The sequence below is a fragment of the Panulirus ornatus genome, chromosome 11 (assembly GCF_036320965.1).
Source record: "Panulirus ornatus isolate Po-2019 chromosome 11, ASM3632096v1, whole genome shotgun sequence".
Classification (NCBI taxonomy): Eukaryota; Metazoa; Arthropoda; class Malacostraca; order Decapoda; family Palinuridae; genus Panulirus; species Panulirus ornatus.
The window spans coordinates 11237276-11255152 of NC_092234.1; the positions used below are offsets into that span (position 1 = coordinate 11237276).

Here is a 17877-nt window from a genome sequence, read left to right on the forward strand (position 1 = left end):
ATACAAATCCATTTGCTTTTCTAAGTATTTCTCACATACATTATTCAAAGCAAACACCTGATCCACACATCCTCTACCACTTCTGAAACCACACTGCTCTTCTCCAATCTGATGCTCTGTACATGCCTTCACCCTCTCAATCAATACTCTCACATATAATTTACCAGGAATACTCAACAAACTTTTTTTTTTTTTTTTTTTTTTTTTTTTTTTTTTTTTTTATACTTTGTCGCTGTCTCCCGCGTTTGCGAGGTAGCGCAAGGAAACAGACGAAAGAAATGGCCCAACCCCCCCCATACACATGTACATACACACGTCCACACACGCAAATATACATACCTACACAGCCTTCCATGGTTTACCCCAGACGCTTCACATGCCTTGATTCAATCCACTGACAGCACGTCAACCCCTGTATACCACATCGCTCCAATTCACTCTATTCCTTGCCCTCCTTTCACCCTCCTGCATGTTCAGGCCCCGATCACACAAAATCCTTTTCACTCCATCTTTCCACCTCCAATTTGGTCTCCCTCTTCTCCTCGTTCCCTCCACCTCCGACACATATATCCTCTTGGTCAATCTTTCCTCACTCATTCTCTCCATGTGCCCAAACCATTTCAAAACACCCTCTTCTGCTCTCTCAACCACGCTCTTTTTATTTCCACACATCTCTCTTACCCTTACGTTACTTACTCGATCAAACCACCTCACACCACACATTGTCCTCAAACATCTCATTTCCAGCACATCCATCCTCCTGCGCACAACTCTATCCATAGCCCACGCCTCGCAACCATACAACATTGTTGGAACTACTATTCCTTCAAACATACCCATTTTTGCTTTCCGGGATAATGTTCTCGACTTCCACACATTTTTCAAGGCTCCCAAAATTTTCGCCCCCTCCCCCACCCTATGATCCACTTCCGCTTCCATGGTTCCATCCGCTGACAGATCCACTCCCAGATATCTAAAACACTTCACTTCCTCCAGCCTCTCGCCATTCAAACTCACCTCCCAATTGACTTGACCCTCAACCCTACTGTACCTAATAACCTTGCTCTTATTGACATTTACTCTTAACTTTCTTCTTCCACACACTTTACCAAACTCCGTCACCAGCTTCTGCAGTTTCTCACATGAATCCGCCACCAGCGCTGTATCATCAGCGAACAACAACTGACTCACTTCCCAAGCTCTCTCATCCCCAACAGACTTCATACTTGCCCCTCTTTCCAAAACTCTTGCATTTACCTCCCTAACAACCCCATCCATAAACAAATTAAACAACCATGGAGACATCACACACCCCTGCCGCAAACCTACATTCACTGAGAACCAATCACTTTCCTCTCTTCCTACACGTACACATGCCTTACATCCTCGATAAAAACTTTTCACTGCTTCTAACAACTTGCCTCCCACACCATATATTCTTAATACCTTCCACAGAGCATCTCTATCAACTCTATCATATGCCTTCTCCAGATCCATAAATGCTACATACAAATCCATTTGCTTTTCTAAGTATTTCTCACATACATTCTTCAAAGCAAACACCTGATCCACACATCCTCTACCACTTCTGAAACCACACTGCTCTTCCCCAATCTGATGCTCTGTACATGCCTTCACCCTCTCAATCAATACCCTCCCATATAATTTACCAGGAATACTCAACAAACTTATACCTCTGTAATTTGAGCACTCACTCTTATCCCCTTTGCCTTTGTACAACGGCACTATGCAAGCATTCCGCCAATCCTCAGGCACCTCACCATGAGTCATACATACATTAAATAACCTTACCAACCAGTCAACAATACAGTCACCCCCTTTTTTAATAAATTCCACTGCAATACCATCCAAACCTGCTGCCTTGCCGGCTTTCATCTTCCGCAAAGCTTTTACTACCTCTTCTCTGTTTACCAAATCATTTTCCCTAACCCTCTCACTTTGCACACCACCTCGACCCAAACACCCTATATCTGCCACTCTGTCATCAGACACATTCAACAAACCTTCAAAATACTCATTCCATCTCCTTCTCACATCACCACTACTTGTTATCACCTCCCCATTTACGCCCTTTACTGAAGTTCCCATTTGCTCCCTTGTCTTACGCACCCTATTTACCTCCTTCCAGAACATCTTTTTATTCTCCCTAAAATTTACTGATAGTCTCTCACCCCAACTCTCATTTGCCCTTTTTTTCACCTCTTGCACCTTTCTCTTGACCTCCTGTCTCAACAAACTTATACCTCTGTAATTTGAGCACTCACTCTTATCCCCTTAGCCTTTGTACAATGGCACTATGCAAGCATTCTGCCAATCCTCAGGCACCGCACCATGAATCATACATACATTAAATAACCTTACCAACCAGTCAACAATACAATCACCCCATTTTTTAATAAATTCCACTACAATACCATCCAAACCTGCTGCCTTGCCAGCTTTCATCTTCCGCAAAGCTTTTACTACCTCTTCTCTGTTTACCAAATCATCCTCCCTAACCCTCTCACTTTGCACACCACATCAACCAAAACACCCTATATCTGCCACTCTATCATCAAACACACTCAAGAAACCTTCAAAATACTCACTCCATCTCCTTCTCACATCACCAATACTTGTTATCACCTCCCCAATAGCCCCTTTCACTGAAGTTCCCATTTGCTCCCTTGTCTTACACACTTTATTTACCTCCTTCCAAAACATCTTTTTATTCTCCCTAAAATTTAATGATACTCTCTCACCCCAACTCTCATTTGCCCTCTTTTTCACCTCTTGCACCTTTCTCTTGACCTCCTGCCTCTTTCTTTTATACATCTCCCACTCATTTGCATTGTTTCCCTGCAAAAATCGTCCAAATGCCTCTCTCTTCTCTTTCACTAATAACCTTACTTCTTCATTCCACCACTCACTACCCTTTCTAATCTGCCCACCTCCCACGCTTCTTTTGCCATAAGCATCTTTTGCGCAAGCCATCACTGCTTCCCTAAATACATCCCATTCCTCCCCCACTCCCCTTACCTCCTTTGTTCTCACCTCTTTCCATTCTGTACTCAGTCTCTCCTGGTATTTCCTCACACAAGTCTCCTTCCCAAGCTCACTTACTCTCACCACTCTCTTCATCCCAACATTCTCTCTTCTTTTCTGAAAACCTCTACAAATCTTCACCTTCACCTCCACAAGATAATGATCAGACATCCCTCCAGTTGCACCTCTCAGCACATTAACATCCAAAAGTCTCTCTTTCGCACACCTATCAATTAACACGTAATCCAATAACACTCTCTGGCCATCTCTCCTACTTACATACGTATACTTATGTATATCTCTCTTTTTAAACCAGGTATTCCCAATCACCAGTCCTTTTTCAGCACATAAATCTACAAGCTCTTCACCATTTCCATTTACAACACTGAACACCCCATGTATACCAATTATTCCCTCAACTGCCACATTACTCACCTTTGCATTCAAATCACCCATCACTATAACCCAGTCTTGTGCATCAAAACCACTAACACACTCATTCAGCTGCTCCCAAAACACTTGCCTCTCATGATCTTTCTTCTCATGCCTAGGTACATATGCACCAATAATCACCCATCTCTCTCCATCAACTTTCAGTTTTACCCATTTCAATCTAGAGATTACTTTCTTACACTCTATCACATACTCCCACCACTCCTGTTTCAGGAGTAGTGCTACTCCTTCCCTTGCTCTTGTCCTCTCACTAACCCCTGACTTTACTCCCAAGACATTCCCAAACCACTCTTCCCCTTTACCCTTGAGCTTTGTTTCATTCAGAGCCAAAACATCCAGGTTCCTTTCCTCAAACATACTACCTATCTCTCCTTTTTTCTCATCTTGGTTACATCCACACACATTTAGACACCCCAATCTGAGCCTTCGAGGAGGATGAGCACTCCCCGTGTGACTCCTTCTTCTGTTTTCCCTTTTAGAAAGTTAAAATACAAGGAGGGGAGGGTTTCTAGCCCCCCCCGTCCCCTTTAGTCACCTTCTACGACACATGAGGAATGCGTGGGAAGTATTCTTTCTCCCCTATCCCCAGGGATAGGGGAGATAAAATATATATAACTGATATACAGTACACTAAATTCTAATCTAAAATATAATTATTTTCTAATAACAGAATACCTGTTCCCTAATTTTCCGAACTTTAGCCTCTTCTTCAGCACGTTTTTTGGCGAGGAGTTGCTTTCTTCGTTGTTGTTCTTCTTTTTTTCGCTCTTCTCGTTGTTTTCTGTCTTTTTCTTGTTGCTCCTTTGCCTCTACAGCTTTACGTTCTCTTTCTTCTCGTGCCTCCTGTACTCGCCTTATTCTCTCCTCATTATACCTGCAACAACAGATATGGCTTAAATTAATTACAGCCCATGTCAGATCATGTGGTGTTGTAGTTCTTTTGTTCCTGACGCAACCATGAACTGGGAAAGGTAATAAAGTCTAAAGTAAAACTGAAAAAGATCAATCATATAATTGATACACTTTGGTAATTCATTCTAAAACCATTCTATAAACATTACTTCAAAAAAGTTTGAAAATTTTCTACTGGGCTTACCCTGTTCAACTGTATTGTATCTTTTCAAGATAATCTGTGAAAGGGGGCACAATCCAGAAGCATTCTTAACCTATTAATGAATTGCTCAGTGAAACAAGGAAGACTTTATTTCTCCCGCGTTTGCGAGGCTAGCGCAAGGAAACAGACGAAAGAAATGGCCCAACCCCCCCCATACACATGTACATACACACGTCCACACACGCAAATATACATACCTACACAGCCTTCCATGGTTTACCCCAGACGCTTCACATGCCTTGATTCAATCCACTGACAGCACGTCAACCCCTGTATACCACATCGCTCCAATTCACTCTATTCCTTGCCCTCCTTTCACCCTCCCCTCCTGCATGTTCAGGCCCCGATCACACAAAATCCTTTTCACTCCATCTTTCCACCTCCAATTTGGTCTCCCTCTTCTCCTCGTTCCCTCCACCTCCGACACATATATCCTCTTGGTCAATCTTTCCTCACTCATTCTCTCCATGTGCCCAAACCATTTCAAAACACCCTCTTCTGCTCTCTCAACCACGCTCTTTTTATTTCCACACATCTCTCTTACCCTTACGTTACTTACTCGATCAAACCACCTCACACCACACATTGTCCTCAAACATCTCATTTCCAGCACATCCATCCTCCTGCGCACAACTCTATCCATAGCCCACGCCTCGCAACCATACAACATTGTTGGAACTACTATTCCTTCAAACATACCCATTTTTGCTTTCCGGATATAATGTTCTCGACTTCCACACATTTTTCAAGGCTCCCAAAATTTTCGCCCCCTCCCCCACCCTATGATCCACTTCCGCTTCCATGGTTCCATCCGCTGACAGATCCACTCCCAGATATCTAAAACACTTCACTTCCTCCAGCCTCTCGCCATTCAAACTCACCTCCCAATTGACTTGACCCTCAACCCTACTGTACCTAATAACCTTGCTCTTATTGACATTTACTCTTAACTTTCTTCTTCCACACACTTTACCAAACTCCGTCACCAGCTTCTGCAGTTTCTCACATGAATCCGCCACCAGCGCTGTATCATCAGCGAACAACAACTGACTCACTTCCCAAGCTCTCTCATCCCCAACAGACTTCATACTTGCCCCTCTTTCCAAAACTCTTGCATTTACCTCCCTAACAACCCCATCCATAAACAAATTAAACAACCATGGAGACATCACACACCCCTGCCGCAAACCTACATTCACTGAGAACCAATCACTTTCCTCTCTTCCTACACGTACACATGCCTTACATCCTCGATAAAAACTTTTCACTGCTTCTAACAACTTGCCTCCCACACCATATATTCTTAATACCTTCCACAGAGCATCTCTATCAACTCTATCATATGCCTTCTCCAGATCCATAAATGCTACATACAAATCCATTTGCTTTTCTAAGTATTTCTCACATACATTCTTCAAAGCAAACACCTGATCCACACATCCTCTACCACTTCTGAAACCACACTGCTCTTCCCCAATCTGATGCTCTGTACATGCCTTCACCCTCTCAATCAATACCCTCCCATATAATTTACCAGGAATACTCAACAAACTTATACCTCTGTAATTTGAGCACTCACTCTTATCCCCTTTGCCTTTGTACAACGGCACTATGCAAGCATTCCGCCAATCCTCAGGCACCTCACCATGAGTCATACATACATTAAATAACCTTACCAACCAGTCAACAATACAGTCACCCCCTTTTTTAATAAATTCCACTGCAATACCATCCAAACCTGCTGCCTTGCCGGCTTTCATCTTCCGCAAAGCTTTTACTACCTCTTCTCTGTTTACCAAATCATTTTCCCTAACCCTCTCACTTTGCACACCACCTCGACCCAAACACCCTATATCTGCCACTCTGTCATCAGACACATTCAACAAACCTTCAAAATACTCATTCCATCTCCTTCTCACATCACCACTACTTGTTATCACCTCCCCATTTACGCCCTTTACTGAAGTTCCCATTTGCTCCCTTGTCTTACGCACCCTATTTACCTCCTTCCAGAACATCTTTTTATTCTCCCTAAAATTTACTGATAGTCTCTCACCCCAACTCTCATTTGCCCTTTTTTTCACCTCTTGCACCTTTCTCTTGACCTCCTGTCTCAACAAACTTATACCTCTGTAATTTGAGCACTCACTCTTATCCCCTTAGCCTTTGTACAATGGCACTATGCAAGCATTCTGCCAATCCTCAGGCACCGCACCATGAATCATACATACATTAAATAACCTTACCAACCAGTCAACAATACAATCACCCCATTTTTTTAATAAATTCCACTACAATACCATCCAAACCTGCTGCCTTGCCAGCTTTCATCTTCCGCAAAGCTTTTACTACCTCTTCTCTGTTTACCAAATCATCCTCCCTAACCCTCTCACTTTGCACACCACATCAACCAAAACACCCTATATCTGCCACTCTATCATCAAACACACTCAAGAAACCTTCAAAATACTCACTCCATCTCCTTCTCACATCACCAATACTTGTTATCACCTCCCCAATAGCCCCTTTCACTGAAGTTCCCATTTGCTCCCTTGTCTTACACACTTTATTTACCTCCTTCCAAAACATCTTTTTATTCTCCCTAAAATTTAATGATACTCTCTCACCCCAACTCTCATTTGCCCTCTTTTTCACCTCTTGCACCTTTCTCTTGACCTCCTGCCTCTTTCTTTTATACATCTCCCACTCATTTGCATTGTTTCCCTGCAAAAATCGTCCAAATGCCTCTCTCTTCTCTTTCACTAATAACCTTACTTCTTCATTCCACCACTCACTACCCTTTCTAATCTGCCCACCTCCCACGCTTCTTTTGCCACAAGCATCTTTTGCGCAAGCCATCACTGCTTCCCTAAATACATCCCATTCCTCCCCCACTCCCCTTACCTCCTTTGTTCTCACCTCTTTCCATTCTGTACTCAGTCTCTCCTGGTATTTCCTCACACAAGTCTCCTTCCCAAGCTCACTTACTCTCACCACTCTCTTCACCCCAACATTCTCTCTTCTTTTCTGAAAACCTCTACAAATCTTCACCTTCACCTCCACAAGATAATGATCAGACATCCCTCCAGTTGCACCTCTCAGCACATTAACATCCAAAAGTCTCTCTTTCGCACACCTATCAATTAACACGTAATTCAATAACACTCTCTGGCCATCTCTCCTACTTACATACGTATACTTATGTATATCTCTCTTTTTAAACCAGGTATTCCCAATCACCAGTCCTTTTTCAGCACATAAATCTACAAGCTCTTCACCATTTCCATTTACAACACTGAACACCCCATGTATACCAATTATTCCCTCAACTGCCACATTACTCACCTTTGCATTCAAATCACCCATCACTATAACCCAGTCTTGTGCATCAAAACCACTAACACACTCATTCAGCTGCTCCCAAAACACTTGCCTCTCATGATCTTTCTTCTCATGCCTAGGTACATATGCACCAATAATCACCCATCTCTCTCCATCAACTTTCAGTTTTACCCATTTCAATCTAGAGATTACTTTCTTACACTCTATCACATACTCCCACCACTCCTGTTTCAGGAGTAGTGCTACTCCTTCCCTTGCTCTTGTCCTCTCACTAACCCCTGACTTTACTCCCAAGACATTCCCAAACCACTCTTCCCCTTTACCCTTGAGCTTTGTTTCATTCAGAGCCAAAACATCCAGGTTCCTTTCCTCAAACATACTACCTATCTCTCCTTTTTTCTCATCTTGGTTACATCCACACACATTTAGACACCCCAATCTGAGCCTTCGAGGAGGATGAGCACTCCCCGTGTGACTCCTTCTTCTGTTTTCCCTTTTAGAAAGTTAAAATACAAGGAGGGGAGGGTTTCTAGCCCCCCCCGTCCCCTTTAGTCACCTTCTACGACACATGAGGAATGCGTGGGAAGTATTCTTTCTCCCCTATCCCCAGGGATAGGGGAGATAAAATATATATAACTGATATACAGTACACTAAATTCTAATCTAAAATATAATTATTTTCTAATAACAGAATACCTGTTCCCTAATTTTCCGAACTTTAGCCTCTTCTTCAGCACGTTTTTTGGCGAGGAGTTGCTTTCTTCGTTGTTGTTCTTCTTTTTTTCGCTCTTCTCGTTGTTTTCTGTCTTTTTCTTGTTGCTCCTTTGCCTCTACAGCTTTACGTTCTCTTTCTTCTCGTGCCTCCTGTACTCGCCTTATTCTCTCCTCGTTATACCTGCAACAACAGATATGGCTTAAATTAATTACAGCCCATGTCAGATCATGTGGTGTTGTAGTTCTTTTGTTCCTGACGCAACCATGAACTGGGAAAGGTAATAAAGTCTAAAGTAAAACTGAAAAAGATCAATCATATAATTGATACACTTTGGTAATTCATTCTAAAACCATTCTATAAACATTACTTCAAAAAAGTTTGAACATTTTCTACTGGGCTTACCCTGTTCAACTGTATTGTATCTTTTCAAGATAATCTGTGAAAGGGGGCACAATCCAGAAGCATTCTTAACCTATTAATGAAATGCTCAGTGAAACAAGGAAGACTTTATTTCTTATGTTAGCTGAGACAGTACAGGCAACTGAATGCCCTAATCAAGGTCACCTCATTAATGCTATATCGCTATCTATACATACATATTCATTTTTCATACATATTCGCCATTTCCTGCATTAGCAAGGTAGCATTAAGAACAGAGGACTAAGCCTTAGAGGGAATATCCTTACTTGGCCCCCTTCTCTGTTCCTTTTCTTTAGAGGAAATGTAAAAAAAAAAAAAAAAAAAAAAAAAAAAAAAGAGGCGAGGGTTTCCAGCCCCCCACTCCCTCCCCTTTTAGTCACCTTCTACGACACGCAGGGAACATGGGAAATATTCTTCCTCCCCTATCCCCATGGATATATATATATATGTATCATCATTATCATACTTAATCGCTGTTTTCCGCGTCATAGAGGTAGCGCTAGGAAACAGACCAAGATTGGCCCGTCCACTCATATACACATTTTTTTTTTTCCGGTCTCCCGCGTTTGCGAGGCAGCGCAAGGAAACAGACGAAAGAAATGGCCCAACCCACCCCCATACACATGTATATACATACGTCCACACACGCAAATATACATACCTACACAGCTTTCCATGGTTTACCCCAGACGCTTCACATGCCCTGATTCAACCCACTGACAGCACGTCAACCCCGGTATACCACATCGATCCAATTCACTCTATTCCTTGCCCTCCTTTCACCCTCCTGCATGTTCAGGCCCCGATCACACAAAATCTTTTTCACTCCATCTTTCCACCTCCAATTTGGTCTCCCACTTCTCCTCGTTCCCTCCACCTCCGACACATATATCCTCTTGGTCAATCTTTCCTCACTCATTCTCTCCATGTGCCCAAACCATTTCAAAACACCCTCTTCTGCTCTCTCAACCACACTCTTTTTATTTCCACAGATCTCTCTTACCCTTACGTTACTTACTTGATCAAACCACCTCACACCACACATTGTCCTCAAACATCTCATTTCCAGCACATCCATCCTCCTGCGCACAACTCTATCCATAGCCCACGCCTCGCAACCATACAACATTGTTGGAACCACTATTCCTTCAAACATACCCATTTTTGCTTTCCGATATAATGTTCTCGACTTCCACACATTCTTCAAGGCTCCCATATATATACATAAACGCCCACATACACACATATGCATACATATACATACATACATAGACATGTACCTGTTCATGCTTGCCTTCATCCATTCCTGGCACTACCCCATACCACAGGAAAACAGCATCGCTATCCCCTGCTTCAGCAAGGTAGCACCAGGAAAACAGACAAAAAAGGCCACATTCGTTCACACTCAGTCTCCAGCTGTCATATGTAATGCACCAAAACCACAGCTCCCTATCCACATCCTGGCCCCACAGACCTTTCCATGGTTTACCACAGGCGCTTCACATGCCCTGGTTCAATCCACTGACAACACGTCGACCCCAGTATACCACATCATTCCAATTCAATCTACTCCTTGCACGCCTCTCACCCTCCTGTATGTTCAGGCCCAGATCGCTGAAAATCCTTTTCACTTCATCCTTCCACCTCTAATATGGTCTCCTGCTCCTCCTTGTTCCCTTCACCTCTAACACATATATATCCTCTTTGTCAATCTTTCCTCACTCATTCTCTCCATATGTCCAAACCATTTCAAAACACCCTCTTCTGCTCTCTCAACCACACTCTTTTTATTTCCACACATTTCTCTTACCCTTTCATTACTTATTCAATCAAACCACCTCACACCACATTTTGTCCTCAAACATTTCATTTCCAACACGCCCACCCTCCTCCGCGCAACCCTTTCAACAGCCCATGCCTTGCAACCATATAATATTGTTGGAACTACTATTCCTTCAAACATACCTATTTTTGCTCTCCAAGATATATATATATATATATATATATATATATATATATATACACTAGCCTAAGCCAGGTACCTATTTTACTGACCAACTCCTAGCAGAGGATGAACAGGTGGGTTGACTGTGGACTGACTGCCCCAAACAAGACTTGAATATATGCGTTCAACCCTAACCATTCTTTTAATTTCTATTTACGTCCTTTGGTTGTTCTAACCCTATATTTCAATATCTCCCTAAGAATTGTTCATTATCTACATTAAGTCTGGCTTACAATCTTGAAGTTGTAATCAGGTCACCCCCTCAGTCTTTTCTCTTCCAAAGTTGCATATTTATGTCCTATACTTAGCCTTTTCCTGTAATTCAGATCTCTTAATACCATCTTTGATGCCCTCATCTGGACCTTCTCTATTAGATCTTTAGTCTTGTTATAACATCTGCCAGGTGACACTTTGTCTTCTTAATTATTCTCCAAATGTAAGACTCTGGCAACAGGTAATGGATGATACGAACTACCAAATCTTTTTCACACATAGAATCCTGAAGTTTACTTCCTATTAGATAATAATCACACTGAAGCACAATGCTGTGAACAGGTAAAGGAGAGGTTGAGCCATTAGGATTTATGGAGACATCAGCTAGAGAAGATGCCATAGATGAGGGAACAAAGTTAGAGGAAAACCTATATAATGGAACTTGAAGATGTAATCCCATCATACACTGTCAAAACCTTTCAATATATCAAGGGTTACAGCCAATTCTTAATTGTGCTCTTTTCCATGATAAAGGTATGAGTAACTAAGGTAATACTCTTCTTGCATACATTTGGATGATCTTTAACCATTAATCAGGGCAATGCTTTGACTCAGGATTAATATAATCATCCAATTTCAGAAGTGATCTTAAGCTATATCTATCTAGTAACCACATCAAATCTGGATCTGACCTCATAACATCATGTAGAGCACCGATTCACTTGTGTTTATCAGATATTTTTTTCAAAAATTACCAACCTTTTTCGCTCTTCTGCTTTCAATTTCAGTAACTCTTCCTTCTTTTTCATTGACTCTTCCACACGCTCCTTCTTTCTTTGCAATTCTGCTAATCTTTTCTCCACTATATCCTCACGTGACATCTTGGCAGGCTGTACCTTAATAAATGATGCTATTCCACTTATGATGTTCCCTCCACGCTTGACTTCATTTGGAGTACCAATTTTCTGTTACAATGAGACAGAGGAACTTCAAATTAAAAAGTATTGCTCTACTGTACAATAATAACATACTGTAATATATGACACAAAAAGAAGTCATCTCAAAAAAGCTGTTTTTTGAACAAGTATCATTTTACACAAGATTTCCTGAAGTTTAACCTTCTGTGTTTTACTGTATTCTGATGATGAGGAATACGTTGGCTGAATCCTTGAATATGTTTTGGGTGTAGTACTGCCACTGCTGGATATATGATTCACCTTCAGACGGATAACCTGTGTTGGCAAAAATGAAGCAAGTAAACACAAAAGATAAGTCACTGACATTCGATCTGCTATATACCACTGCACAGCACCCCAGGAAAGAAACCCCTTTAAATACCTAAATAAAAGCATACCTTGAAAGCAATCACATTTGCTCCTCTCCCCTCACACTTTCTATGTCTTCATTATCTTTAAGTTTTACATACACTTGCTTTTCTTGCCAAATTTACACACAATCACTAACTGTCGAACATAACACACCAAAATTAGAACCCACCATCTACAGCCAAGCCCCACTGATTACTCTAATGCTTACTGTGACCAATTCACGAGCCTTGGTTCAGCCCACTAATAAAACAGTGACTTCCATTTACAGTGTACCACAATGACCCAATTCAACCTAACCCATGCATGCTGCTCATCCTCCTGAAGGTACAGATTCCAATGTCCCAAAACCTCTTTCACTCCTTTCCATCTCCTTCTGGGACTACTATAACTTTAACTTTGCCCCACCAGACACAGAACTCTCCTTACTAAAATGTTCAGTGTCCCTAAGACCTCAGCCACCTCTCCCACCTTATGACTCACTTGAGCCTAGTTCCATCTAATGCCATGTCCACTCCCAAGTACCGGAAGTGCTCTACATCCTCCAGGACCTCTCTGTTCAAAATTCTCTTAAACCTTGCCTCATCCCCTGCTTCACATCATTACTTACTTTCATTCATATTCACTCTCATCTTTCTCCTTTTAGAAACACTTCTAAACTCTATTACCAGCTCCTAAAATAAAAAAAAACATGATTCACCTCTTATGCCCCTCCTAACCCCAAGTGTACCACAGACATGCACCTGAATCCTGCAACCTTGTATTCAACACCCTCATCATCCCACCCATAAACAAACTTAACAAACACTAGACATCACACGCCCTTGACACACCCATATTCACTGAAAACCACCCACCCATGAAGGATAAAAGCAAGTTGAAGACTGAAATGGGTTACAATGAAAGTAAACTACAAAATGTGGGTGACTCTTAGTGCTTATGCAACTGGTAATAAGAAGTGATGAAAGGGGTGTTTTTTGGCTGAAGCTGGGTAGGTACTTCAGCAGTTTTAATGAAAGGTACCAAATACTTGTAGTATGAGATCTGACTGTAAGAATGGATTATGTGACAGATAAGATAATATTTGGTTGCATAATGTGCCCAGCATTCATAAAAACAGGAAATAGCTTGCTCAGATGAGTGCTGAAAAAAGGATTGGGGACTGGGAATAATTCTTTATACAAATATGTACTTGGAGAAAAACTGGAGGAAGTGAAATGTTTTAGATATCTGGGAGAGGACTTGGCAGCGGATGAAACCATGGAAACAGAAGCGAGTGGGGGAGGGAGCAAGGGTACTGGGAGCGTTGAAGAATGTGTGAAAGGCAAAAACGTTATTTCGGAGAGCAAAATGGGGTATATTTGAAGGAATAGTGGTTCCAACAATGTTATATGGTTGCGAGGCATGGGTTCTAGATAAGGTTGTGTGGACGAGGGTGGATGTGATGGAAATGAAATGTTTGAGGACAATATGTGGTTTGATCGAGTAAGTAATGAAAGGGTAAGAGAGAAGTGTGGTAATAAAAAGAGTGTGGTTGAGAGAGCAGAGGAAGGTGTTTTGAAATGGTTTGGACACATGGAAAGAATGAGTGAGGAAAGATTGACAAAGAGGATATATGTGTCAGAGGTGGAGGGAGGAAGAAGTGGGAGAACAAATTGGAGGTGGAAAGATGGAGTGAAAAAGATTTTGAGCAATCGGGGCCTGAACATACAGGAGGGTGAAAGGCGTGCAAGGAACAGAGTGAATTGGAATAATGTCGTATACTGGGGGTCAATGTGCTCCCAATGGATTGAGCCAGGGGATGTGAAGTATCTAGGTTAAACCATGGAAAGGTCTGTGGGGCCTGGATGTGGAAAGGGAGCTGTGGTTTTGATGCATTACACATGACAGCGAGAGACTGAGTGTGAACGGATGTGGCCTTTTTGTCTGCTCCTGGCGCTGCTTCGCTGGAGGGGGGATGCTATTTCATGTGTGGCAAGGTGGCGACAGGAATGGATGAAAGCAGCAAGTATAGATATGTACATGTGTATGTATGTATATGTCTGTGTATGTATATGTATGTATACGTTGAAATGTATATGTATGAATGAATATGTGCGTGTGTGGGCGTTTATGTATATACATGTGTATGTGGGTGGGTTGGGCCATTCCTAGTCTGTTTCCTTGCGCTACCTTGCTGATGCAAGAGACGGGGGTAGGGTATAATAATAAAAAAAACATAAGTATGGGGGACACTGTACTTATAATCATGGAGATAATAAGCATTACTAGATTATGTGCTATTAGGCGCACAATGGAAAGGTTGCTGGATATGTTGAGAAGGGCAGCAGGTGACATTTCTGATCATTTCCTGGTGAAGGCAAGTTTCAAAGTTTGTAATGATTTTACAAAAAGAGAAAGCAACATACATAAAGAAGTTTGAAAGTGAGTGGGCTTGAAAAAAAAAGCCAGTGTGCAGAGATACCAAAAGTGGTATAAGGTAAGAAAAATTAAAACCATGAAGAGGAAAAGAAGCAGAACATATTTGAGCAGGTTAAGTGTGTGGATAAGTGTGTGTGGCATGAGAAAGATGAGAGGTGGGCATATGAAAAAGGATAGTGAGTGGTGGGATGAGGAAGTTCAATTATAGTGAAAGTGAAAACACAGGAGTATGGATGGTATCTAAAGGGAAGGAGTGCCAGTGATTGGGAGGTGAACAAAAGAAAATAAAACAGGTAAAGAAAAAGATACAGAGGCTTAAAATGATGGCAAATGATAAAGAGGGCAAAAGAATAGCGTCATAACATGAGACTTATTGGGAGCAACAGTGTGGGGAGCAAATGAGGAAGAGTGACAGAAAAAGATGTGAAAAAGATGGAATAACCATTCTAATGAACTACTGAATGTGTTAGATGATAGGGTTATAGATGTGTTGTGTATAAGGTTAGGTGGCATGCAGAGTTACTTAGTCATGGCAAATGGACTACTAAAAACACAAAAGACTTAAAGTCTTGTATATGAAACATAGAAAAGCAGCCGAAGTGGACAGGACTTCAGCTGAGTTTCTCAAATAGTGAGCGACAGTGCTAAATATTTATTTCAATCAGGCTATCAAATGTGTGTATGGCCCAAAGTGGGGTGTCTGAGGCTTTGCAGAATGAATATAAACTAAGCTTACATAAAGGCAAGGGAAACAAAAGTGAATGCTAAAATTAAAAATATATCATTCTTTTGAAAACACCTGGTATGGTGCATGGGAGAAAAGTAAGAAGGTGGAGACAAAGAAAGAACATCTGAAAAAGATGGAGCAGAGTAGCACCTAAGGAGGGTGAAGTGTGGTCCAGGTGTTTACTCAGCTGAATTTGGGCAAAAATCACTTGGATAAATAGTAAATTGCATGACATTATTGGATCTAAGAGTTTAAGAATTTAGGTGGTGAATGGAATGTCCCTAAATGCAGTAAGGGGCTTTTACCATGAGAGTATGGCATGTGTAAAAGTAGGACACAAGGGCAAGTGGTCTCACTTACTGATCTTGTCTATGCATAAAACCATCCAAACAGAACATACATCAATATTTTCAAATAATTATTTCTTTCACAACTCCTGATCACCCTCTACTTTTCATTTGTATTCTGATACACTGTGCATCATACCAAGCAAAGAAAGACCCATCTTTCTTCTTCTGTTTCTTGGCACTACCTCACTAACATGGGGAGGTAAAAACAAGAAGTGGTGATGTGAGAAGAAGAAGGAGGAGTGAGTATTTTGAAGGTTTGTTGAATGTGTTAGATGACAGAGTGGCAGCTATAGGGCGTTTTGGTCGAGGTGGTGTGCAAAGTGAGAGGGGTCAGGGAGAATGATTTGGTAAACAGAGAAGAGGTAGTGAAAGCTTTGCGGAAGATGAAAGTTGGCAAGGTGGCAGGCTTGGATGGTATTGCAGTGGAATTTATTAAAAAAGGGGGTGACTGTGTTGTTGGCTGGTTGTTGAGGATATTCAACTTATGTATGGTTCATGGTGAAGTACCTGAGGACTGACGGAATGCATGCATAGTGCCATTGTACAAAGAGGTATAAGTTTGTTGAGTATTCCTGGAAAATTATATGGGAGGATTTTGATTGAGAGGGTGAAGGCATGTACAGACCATCAGATTGGGGAAGAGCAGTGTGGTTCCAGAAGTGGTAGAGGATGTGTGGGTCAGGTGTTTGCTTTGAAGAATGTATGTGAGAAATACTTAGAAAAACAAATGGATTTGTATGTAGCATTTATGGATCTGGAGAAAGCATATGAGAAAGCACCACTCCTGTTTCAGGAGTAGTGCTACTCCTTCCCTTGCTCTTGTCCTCTCACTAACCCCTGACTTTACTTCCAAGACATTCCCAAACCACTCTTCCCCTTTACCCTTGAGCTTCGCTTCACTCACAGCCAAAACATCCAAGTTCCTTTCCTCAAACATACTATCTATCTCTCCTTTTTTCTCATCTTGGTTACATCCACACACATTTAGACACCCCAATCTGAGCCTTCGAGGAGGATGAGCACTCCCCGCGTGACTCCTTCTTCTTTTCCCCTTTTAGAAAGTCAAAATACAAGGAGGGGGGTTTCTGGTCCCCCGTTCCGGTCCCCTTTAGTAGCCTTCTACATGTGAGGAATGCGTGGGAAGTATTCTTTCTCCCCTATCCCCAGGGATAATAATAATAATAATAATTTTTTTTTTTTATTTTCCAAAAGAAGGAACAGAGAAGGGGGCCAGGTGAAGATATTCTCTCAAAACCCAGTCCTCTGTTCTTAACACTACCTCGCTATCGCAGGAAATGGCAAATAGTATATAAAAAAAAAAAAAAAAAAAAAAAAAAAAATAATAATAATAATAATAATAATAATAATAATAATAATAGTAACAATCATTATCCCTGGGGATAGGGGAGAAAGAATACTTCCCACGTATTCCCTGCGTGTCGTAGAAGGCGACTAAAAGGGAAGGGAGCGGGGGGTTGGAAATCCTCCCCTCTCATTTTTTTTTTCCCCAAAAGAAAGAACAGAGAAGGGGGCCAGGTGAAGATATTCCCTCAAAGGCCCAGTCCTCTGTTCTTAACGCTACCTAGCTAATGCGGGAAATGGCGAATAGTATGAAAAAAAAAAGTAACAATAATACAGATAAAAACAATTTCTAATCTTTCCACTATTTTCTTGCATGATAGCAAGCCTACCCCAGTGAAATGGGTATCCCTGTCCCCTTAACTTTATCTAATCACATAAAGGGGAC

At 41.6% G+C, this 17877-nt stretch overlaps 1 protein-coding gene across 2 annotated transcripts in view; it reads right to left on the minus strand.

The window, feature by feature from the left end:
* LOC139751274 (uncharacterized) overlaps positions 1-17877 on the minus strand; it is a 64370-nt gene that overhangs the window by 12368 nt on the left and 34125 nt on the right. Inside the window, exons 11-13 of one of the 2 annotated variants that reach the window (XM_071666581.1) lie at positions 12426-12539; positions 12067-12272; positions 8651-8849 (exon numbers count right to left, since the gene is read on the minus strand). In XM_071666581.1, the coding sequence (XP_071522682.1) occupies positions 8651-8849; positions 12067-12272; positions 12426-12539 (519 nt within the window). Of the gene's footprint in view, positions 1-8620; positions 8850-12066; positions 12273-12425; positions 12540-17877 lie in introns of those variants that run through there. The other variant, XM_071666580.1, reaches the window with a different exon arrangement.